This window comes from Pollicipes pollicipes, unplaced genomic scaffold (assembly GCF_011947565.3).
Source record: "Pollicipes pollicipes isolate AB1234 unplaced genomic scaffold, Ppol_2.1 Scaffold_7261;HRSCAF=8764_pilon_pilon_pilon, whole genome shotgun sequence".
Taxonomy (NCBI): domain Eukaryota; kingdom Metazoa; phylum Arthropoda; class Thecostraca; order Pollicipedomorpha; family Pollicipedidae; genus Pollicipes; species Pollicipes pollicipes.
Window position 1 is genome coordinate 56200465 of NW_023597054.1, and position 9568 is coordinate 56210032.

Here is a 9568-nt window from a genome sequence, read left to right on the forward strand (position 1 = left end):
GGGAAAGTGGGAAGTTATTACGGCGGAGGTTCCCCGGAGGACGTGATAGACTACTGGTCATTTCGAAAGCCGATGAGTGTGGACGACAACGGAATGCTCTTATCGTAGATATCTGGGCAGTTGTTCACTCCGCAGCCCATTCACAAGCCTCCGATCCTACCCGTGGCGGGTTGCGCGAGCTCGAGTCGCTTCGGCGCCCACTGGCTGGGATAGCCTGCGGCTGATGACAGCGGTCACTCAAGGTCAGATGCGATCAGAGGGGAAAAGTGGACCTTGCCGAGCATTGCGGCACGCTGCACTGTGGTCACAAACTTCTGCCGTTGAAATGGACTTTCACAATCGGACGATGGGTTCCCTCAACAAGCACTGCCAAGCGTACGCTTTGATGTCAGAAGCATACACATACAGAAACCAAAATGTTCGTGTTAAATGTATAAAAACAGTTAAGTTCACACAGCACATGACCGTTAATTCTTTGACTGACAAAAAAAAATGCACGACTCACAGCCATTTCTGTCCACGCCACTGGCACTAAAAGAAGATACCAGTGACACAGCAGTGACAGCCCGGATGTAGGAGATTCCGGGTCCGCTAGACATCACATTATTAGCAAGCCATGCGTGGAAATGTTAGCTGCTTCTTTTACTGGGACAGTGACACGCAATCTGATGGAGTGAATGGGATCTGATAGGCGTAACTAAACTGGGCTTTCCACGAGCGAGAGCGTACAAACTGCGATTATGGAAGAGCTTGTAGGGCCTTTGCCAGGGCCACGTCATTCATGCAAAGAGTTCTCCAATCGTTGTCATACCACCAGCCGTGCCAACGTATAACAACTGCATGGCCATGACGTAAATATGACATACATTTTGTGCGTTTGCATATTTTTCCCCAATCCGATGACACCAACTAGTTGCTGATGTGCTCGTTTTTGCATTGAGTGTCATGCGCGTTCATTTCCAGATTGCCTCACGGGAGACAGGAACGCCCTGCTCAGGACGCCTGTTCCACTCTACCTGAGTGTCGTGCCCGTAAAGCGGGGGAGGGGGAGCTGTACGTCATTCAGTCACCCGCCACCGTCACGGCCGTATCAGCCTCACCAGCGATCATTACTAGCGGCCCTCGGGCGTGATAGCTGTCCCTGGAAATGCGCCCCAGTGGTAGCGCCAGCATCATTTGCAGCGGCGCGCTTCACCAGCTTCACGTGGATTCTAAGAAGATTGCGTCGTTAGCCTGCTTCCATATCCAGTGTCTGTTAGTGTGATAGACACAATGCCTGCACTGAACTGGCAACTGGCATAGGAACTGGGGGTGGCTTCTCTGAGGTTTTGCTTTGTTGGCCCGAAAGAGTGACGTCATTTGAACATCCAGCTGTCATGTGTCGACGCATTCAATCCCAGAGGGTACGGAGAATTTGCATCGAGGTAAAATTGTACCCGTGATACGGCAACGCTCAGAGCTGCGACAATGCATGCAAGGACGTAACAGGAGCGTGGGAGCAGGCTAGGACCATGGCCAGCCATATTACTTAAGACTGACGCGCTGCGACCCAAGCTGTGCCCAGTGTGCTGCGTGCTGTGTTGTGCCATTTCCCCTGAGGCGGTCCCCCGAGCGTCTTCAGTGACCACGCGATCACCGGACCTGCCATGCCGCTTCGGATCGAAACAGTCCTAGCAGGCCGAGCTGCATAAAAATGCGCCTGTTGAGTAGCCACGACCGAGCTGGGACCAGCACGCCTGACACGGGGATGCAGTGAAGCTTGAGCTGGAGCTGCGTAACACTTCAAGCGCAGATGGCCGCTCGCCTGCCCGATTGGTACGCCGCCATTGGCTACAGTAGGACACGCTGGCACGCCGCCGGATGTATGCTGACGTGCGACAGCGGCCGGTGGATGCGTGCGACTAGGCGGCAGCAGAGCTCCAGCCAGGTCATGTCATGCGCTTCGGCCCAAGCGTCGGCTCGCTAAGGCGCCTCCGTGCCGGACAGCACGTCCTCGTGCAGAGCCTCAGGACAGGTCTGTGGGACTGGGATCGGGGAGCGGACGTCGCGGCCATCGGTAGGCGGTGGACTATCTGGTACGTCTGTACAGCGGCTTCACGTGCTGGTACAACCGCTGGTGTCGGCCCCCGACACCGCTCGTGATGTTCTCGCCGAGTGGCGGCTTTGTTTCGACCCGCGAAACGCGCGCCTCAGACAGAGGTGGTGTACACATGCGCAGACACCTACTGACCGCCACACAGGCACCTACTGACCCACCGTTTTCGTATCGAGCCCCAGCTGCCTGGAACAGGCTACCATCATGCGTTCGTGATTACACAAGACTAAGCGTGTTCGTCCACAAGACTACTGTATGCGATGTAATTTTAATTACTCGCAGCTGATCTCAACCGGCCGATAGCGCGTTGTTTGGTCCGGTTTTAGCTCTAATCATGGTTCGTATCATGTTATTGCATACCTTTTTATGTGCCTTTTCACACTGCACTTGTATGACCTAAAACAGTGGCAGCCACCTGTGGATAGTTTGCAGCATACTGATACGCTACGCCAGCGGTCGAGTCACGGCTACAAGACGGTCGAGACACGGCTACTGCGTCTCTTGCGACGGTCGCGGCGACGACGGCTACTACGTCTCTGGCGACGGTCGCGGCGGCGGCGGCTACTGCGTCTCCGGTGGTGGCGGCGGCGGCGGCGGCTACTGCGTCTCCTGTGGCGGCCGCGGCAGCGACGGCTACGACGTCTCTGGCGACGGTGGCGGCGGCGGCGGCTACTGTGTCTCTGGCGACGGTCGCGGCAGCGGCGGCTGCTGCGTCTCTGGCGACGGTCGCGGCGGTGTCGGCTGCTGCGTCTCTGGCGGCGGCTGCGGCGCCGACGGCCGTAATAACGCTCGACGTATAGTCCGTGACCGCGTTAGCGCCATCGTTCCAGCAGCGTTGCCCGTAAGGCGCAGCCTGTGACGACCCCAGCAGCTACGGGCACTGCCGGGTAATTGGCCTGAGCTGGTGTAACATTTGCATGTAAAGGTGGGCGGCAGCGAAGTGTGAATAAGGCCGAGCAGTTATGCTGGTTTTGTGAGGTGGGCCGTATTGTTGTCGCCGGGTTATATTCGCAGTTTGGTCCGATGTGTCCCCCCCCCCCCCCAGTCCTGGCGGGCGCGTTGTGTGGCCATGACTGCACTCTGCCCGACGTCGGTGGACCGCTGACCTAGCCGACCTTGGCCGCATTTAGCCTGGGGAGGCTACCGTATGTAGCCCGAGGAGGTGGATACAGCTTGTCCCTGCGCCTGACAGCGTGAATGGAGACTGCGATATGACAGGACATGTGTGGAAGCGATCACACAAAGCTTAAAAAAATAAAATGTGTATCATGATAGAATGGGGATCTTTAGGCGGCAACATGATGAGCTTGGGTCCTTTGTGCAATATTTTAATGTTTATTACTATTAAAGCACTTAATAAGTGTACTGCTCTTAGCATTTGACGTTGAACTATGCTTGTTTGAGCACCTTTGTCATAAGCTGTGTTATGATATTTACGCTTACCTGACATATGCGCCTTTTATAATGTTTCCCCCAAGAGCTGTATATGGAGATTGCCCCTCCCTCTATTCCACCGACGCAATAAACCATATGTTAGCACCAGAACACATAAAATCAAGTTCCGGCACCACCAGCTGAGAAGTGGAAGCAAACGTACAGATGCAGATGAAGAGGCGGTGCGGACCCGGCATGATCCGTATCATGCTATAGGCATGACAAATCATGTAACAGAATGCTCAAGGTAGTCGTGACCAAAGACAACTAGTGACAGCCCGCGAAAAATCCTAAAAATACTAGTAGTACTCATTCGGTGTTAAAACGGGTTACCGACCCCACAAGACGGAGAAGATTTACCTGGCCAGTTTCATGCAGGATCTGGAACTGGTTCTCCAATGAGCCCATTAAGCTAAGCGGGGCTTGTTGTCGAGTGTCCTCCCGGAGCCAGCCCCGCTAATTAAGGCATCCGTGTATGATCATTCATATTTTAGCAGCGATCATCGAACCTGACGGAGGTCATACATGAAGCGAGTTACAACCATGCAGAGCGGAAAAGGCAATTTTGGAAATAACGTAGATATGTTGGTTAAGTTAGTTTGCATCAACAAAACCACACTTGAGCACCACATCATTAAATGATGTGGCGCCATGCTTGCAGATGCGACGAAATGTTTGCAGATAGCATTTTCACGAGCGCTTCACGAGAGGACCCACATACAGTCGCGAAAGAGGCAGCTTTGGTTGTACGATACGGACGCAACACAGCAGTCGCACAGCAGCAGGCGGCACGGCGTCCCTGGCTGCCGTGCAGCCCGGACAAGTAACCAAGTCTGCGGTGCTGCTGTGAGGGGACGTCCCAGCCTGCTGCGACGCTTGGAAATTTGGCTTGCCTACCGCGCGGCCCGGAGATATTCCGGCCTACCGCACGGCTCAGAGATATCCCAGCCTACCGCATGGCCAGGAGACATCCCGACCTATCGCGCGACTCAGAGATATCCCGGCCTACCGAAAGGCTCGGAGATTCCGGCCTACCGTGCGGCTCGGAGATATCCTGGCTCACCGCGCGGCTCGGAGATATCCTGGCCTACCGCACGGCTCGGAGATTCCGGCCTACCGCACGGTTCGGAGATATCCTGGCCTACCGCGCGGCTCAGAGATTCCGGCCTACCGCACGGCTCGGATATATCCGGCTTACCGCACGGCTCGGAGATTCCGGCCTACCACACGAATCGGAGATATCCTGGCCTACCGCACGTCTCGGAGATTCCGGCCTACCGCGCGGCTCGGAGATATCCTGGCTTACCGCGCGGCTCGGAGATATCCTGGCCTACCGCACGGCTCGGAGATCCCGGCCTACCCGCGGCTCGGAGATATCCGGCCTACCGCGCGGATCGGAGATGCCCCGGCCTACACGCGTAAATGTGGACTGTTAGATTTAGGGTAGCGGCGCTGCTATTCATTTTGGCATAAATTTCGTCGTCGAGAGAGAGAGAGAGAGAAGAGAGAGAGAGAAGAGAGAGAGAAGATAGAGAGGAGAGAGAGAGAGAGAGAGGAGAGAGATAGAGAGAGTAGAGAGATAGCTCGATATAGCTTCGACTATCAGGAGAGAGGAGAAGACGAGAGAGAGATGATATAGAGAGAGATACCTCCACTCCTCTCTCCTCGAGGAGAGGGAGAGAGGGGGAGACGCGCGAACGAAGAGAGAGAGAGAGATATATATATATGTATCCTATATAATATATAATATATATATATATATATACATACACTGACGTGCCCACCCGTTGAGGATGTATCACAATCAGTCATGGAAACTGGTCATCGTTGTCCTTCAAGGCGTTCTGCGGTCGGTGTACGTATCCCGCATCTGCCGTATGGAGCGAGCAAGACACTGCTCAATATTTTTTTGTGGACTCAAATACTCTTTCACGGCTCGAAGATATCCCGGTCTCCCGCGTGGCTCAAAGATATTCCGGACTACCACGCGGCCCGGAGGTATTCTGGGCTGCTGCACGGCTCGGAGATATCCCGACCTACCGCACTACTCAGAGTTATCTCGGCCCAACGCGCGTCTCGGAGATATCCTGGCTTATCGCGCGGCTCGGAGATATCCTGGCTTATCGCACGGCTTGGAGATATTCCGGCCTGCCGGCTCGGAGATATCCCGACCTACCGCACGACTCAGAGTTATCTTGGCCCAACGCGCGGCTCGGAGGTATTCTGGCCTAACGCGCGACTCAGAGATATCCCGGCTTACCGCACGACTCAGAGATATCTTGGCCTAACGCACGACTCGGAGATGTCCCAGCCCACCGCACGGCTAAGAGATGTCCTGATCTACCGCGTGGCCCAGAGATATTCTGGCCTACCGCGCGGTTCAGCGATATGCGGTCTACCGTTTGGCTCGAACATTTGTTCCGGGCTGCTGCACTACGGAACTGTCCATAACTGCCACACCGCCCAGAAGGCAACTGAATCTTTCACACTGTTTGCAGGGGCGTTCTGGTCGGCCTTGTCAGTCAGAGAAGTAACAGCTTGCTTCGCCCCGGATAGGCGAGCTGGTCTCTGTACCAGAACACAGCCTGTCATGCGATATCATCGCGAAATTTTGTGGCCTGCCGCGACCCTCGGAAAGACGTCTTGCCGCTGAATAACGGCCAATAGCGTGCAGCCCACGAAACAAAAGGTTTTAAAAACATCCAAGTAAATATGATTTTTGGTGGTCTTTTAAATCCTTGGACTTTATTAGCAACTCCTTTTATAAGATTTAGTCCTCCATGCCTCCAACTCACATTGACTGCCAGGGGTGGATAGATCGGGAAACAGAGGCTCCAGCCAACTGGGTGGGGACAGACACATGCTTTTAAGAATCTCGGAAAGCTGACCTAAATTTAGATTTGTACTACCTACAATTACGATACGTAAATTTACCCAACCACATAAATTTATATTGCTTAAGACACCAAATAGGGTGCCATGTTTGTGTAACTGTTCTTGTGACGTAGCATAACCTATATCAAGCCACGGTGACCCAATTTGACCTAGTAGAGGTCACTTGGTAAGAGCTTGACTTTTAGATCTCAGACTGCGTTTAAATTTACCTGTCAAAGCATTTTCATTGCGTGATATCATTTGGTAGACAGTTAAGCCAACTGACGGAATTAGTACCACCATCTTTTGAATTCATGACGTCTCCATTTCCGTTCGTCTCCGTTCACAACCTTTCTCCATCTGTTTACTGATGAAGGATGACGGAAACTGGGGCGAAAACTCCCCGTGTATGCGAGCTCATTGTTTTCACTGTATGTTTTACTACGCGCTATTGTGGTCCAACTGGTCAACATATGCAGCCTGTGCCAGTCCCCTGACGCCCAGGCCGCCTGGCTGTGAAATCGTCGGCAGGCCAGCGCCGCTGCTCACCTCAGAGCTCCTGCAGCGGAATGTCGCTGGTGACCAGCATCTGATCAGCAGTCGGCTGGCAGTGCTGACTGCGCAGGTTGGTCTGTGTGCAGGTCAGCAGCTGGCCCTGGGTGCGTTCCTCCTCGGTGGCCGCCGCGGCGCCGCGGCGCCAGCGCCGGCACGGCAGCGCGCGCTGCGCGATCTCATGGAACTCCTTGCGGAAGTTGTCGTTGAGCCAGCCGTATAGGATGGGGTTGGAGCAGGCAGATGACATGCCGATCATGTGGCAGACGGCGAAGGCGATGCGCATCTGCTCCAGTGCGCCGCTGGTGCTGTACGAAATGAAGTCGGACACCAGGTTGCAGATGTTTAACGGGATCCAGGATACGGCGTAGATGAGCGCGATGGCCACCAGCAGCGTGTGCGTCCGGCGCGTGCGCTGCTGTCGGCCCTCGCGCAGGCTCGACGTTCGGTTGGCCAGCGCTGACAAACGGAAGCGCAGCTTGCGCGTGATGCGGGCGTACGCGATGCTGACGGTGATGATGGGCACCACGTATTGGCAGACCATGCTGAAGACAGAGTAGTAGGCTCGGCCGCTTTCCACGGTCCACGCCTCGATGCAGTAGCCGAAGGAGTCTGGGAAGTCGAGCACCGACTGGTTGATGGTCTGATGTTCCAGCTTGCGCACGATGAACATGGGTGAAGCGATCAAGGTGGCCAGTGCCCAGATGCAGGCTAGAATAATGCACACCTCGACCAACTGCAGGTTCTTGCGTGTCGGGTAAACGATGACCTGATATCGATCAAGCGCGATAGCTGTGATCGACATGGAGGAGACGAAGACGGAGACGCCCTCCAGCCCACCGAACAGCTTGCACAGGAAGTCAGTGTCCTCGCCAAGGGGCCAGTAGCGTGACAGAATCTCCATCAGCGTCAGCGGCATGGTGATCAGGCAGAGCAGCAGATCTGACACGGCCAAATTCAAGATGAACATGTTGCGCGCCGTCTTCATCGCTGCCTTCCGCAGCACCGCCAACACCACCAGCCCGTTGCCGAAGGCACCAAAGCAAATGAGGTGCGCGTAAAGGATGACGAACGTGTAGTATGCCTGGCGGCTAACCATACGGTTTTCTCGCATCCGCGTCAGAAATTCTGCATCGAATGTGACATTTTTGCTGGCGATGCGTGAAGCAAACCGTCTGATCTCATCCATGACCGTGTCCTCATCTCCGGGGATCAAACGACTCATGTACTCGAGATCGCACTCGGCCGTCCGGTCCCAGATCATCGGGCAGTGCAACTCCAGCAGAGTGACGGGCACGTCTTCTAACGCCAAACCGGTAGTCATGCTACTAGGTGTCATGGTAGCAACGGTGCCGGCTTCCGGAAAACCTATCTGCACCATCAGGGCACCTGCAACAGCAGAGGCCAGGTAGGTCACTTCTTGCACTTCGGGGGGGGGAGGGGGGCTGAGTCCCCAATGCTGACTTCAGGCTCCCCAATGATCCGCTGAGCCCCCTCAAGGCAAATGAGCAAAGAGAGAATGCTGGGCCGAAGAAATGCAGAACACTCATCTTAACTTTTGGTTCACTACATACCTACACACCACATGACTAGAATCCTGCTCATTTTGCACCAGATAGTATCAATAAGTGCCCAAAAATTATATGCCAACTTCATCACATGTTAGGCTAGTTCTCACTTTTGCCGTTGTTTCGATATAGACATGTTGCCGGCATACCAACCATCTACATCTTCACTCTCCTGGTTTTTATCCGAGGAATAAGGCTATTACTACTGTCCGATCTATGTTTGATAAGTTTGCCCATAACAATACCCGGATTTTAAAGGTACAGGGTGGCCCAGATTAAACTTAGCCTATGTTTCCCCCAACAGTGGTCAGTGTGTGTTTGCCGCACAATGGTGACTGTGGTGGCATTCGACTGCCAATCAAAACACGATCAGTGACAGCAAAAGCTATCAGTGATCTCTCATCCACCGAATTGTGACAACAGAAGGTGCATCAGCTGGTCCCCTGGCCGTCCGGGATGCGCCACAGCTGAGCCTACCACAAGCAGTCGATGGTCCGGTGGATTATCCACGGTGACGCGCCTCATCTTAAGCCTGAAGGTGGCCTCGAGCCTTTGAAGGATCGCTGGCTTGTCCATGTCGATGTGGTTCTTGAGGTTACCCACTCAGCATGAAATCCAGGGGCGACACGTCGGACTAGTAAGAAGCCGCAGCACGGCAGTTGTAATCTGGCGCGCATTCCAGCGAAATAATTATCAAACCAACCCAGTGAGGCCCGTAATGCCTGCCTGCGGGGTTCCCGCGGCTTACCCGAGCCTCTCCACGTCGCAGGCGATCCCGTGATGCCGCCTCAGGGCCGCCCAGAAGGATATCAGAAGGGTAGTGCTATAGCGCTTTCAGGGGATGGTGACAAAATACGCGGTCTCATTCTCAGGCATCTTCTGTAATGTCATGGCATGACAAATGTGAGATCCCAGATTACCGTCACTGTTTCTTGTCACATTTTGCTACGGAATGGTTCTTGGAATGTCGCCGCACTCCTTATTTCGCAAACACACACTGGTCACTGCTAATGGGCATGTGTCTAGTCTTTTCTTTTATTTTCTC

At 54.3% G+C, this 9568-nt stretch overlaps 1 protein-coding gene across 1 annotated transcript; it reads right to left on the reverse strand.

The window, feature by feature from the left end:
* Positions 1-6953: 6953 nt before the first annotated feature.
* On the reverse strand, positions 6954-8279 carry LOC119111642 (neuropeptide F receptor). Its single transcript, XM_037235448.1, has 2 exons — positions 7114-8279; positions 6954-7020 (listed from the first exon to the last, which is right to left on the reverse strand). The coding sequence occupies exons 1-2, from the start codon at positions 8277-8279 to the stop codon at positions 6954-6956; spliced, it is 1233 nt and encodes a 410-aa protein (XP_037091343.1).
* Positions 8280-9568: the final 1289 nt, after the last annotated feature.

Excerpts from the sequence above, each read along its gene's own strand:
- LOC119111642 (XM_037235448.1), bottom strand. The coding sequence starts at position 8,279 with ATGACTACCGGTTTGGCGTTAGAAGACGTGCCCGTCACTCTGCTGGAG. Across the intron at positions 7,021-7,113 it reads ATCGCGCAGCGCGCGCTGCC|TCAGCACTGCCAGCCGACTG; the intron begins GTGCCGGCGCTG and ends CAACCTGCGCAG.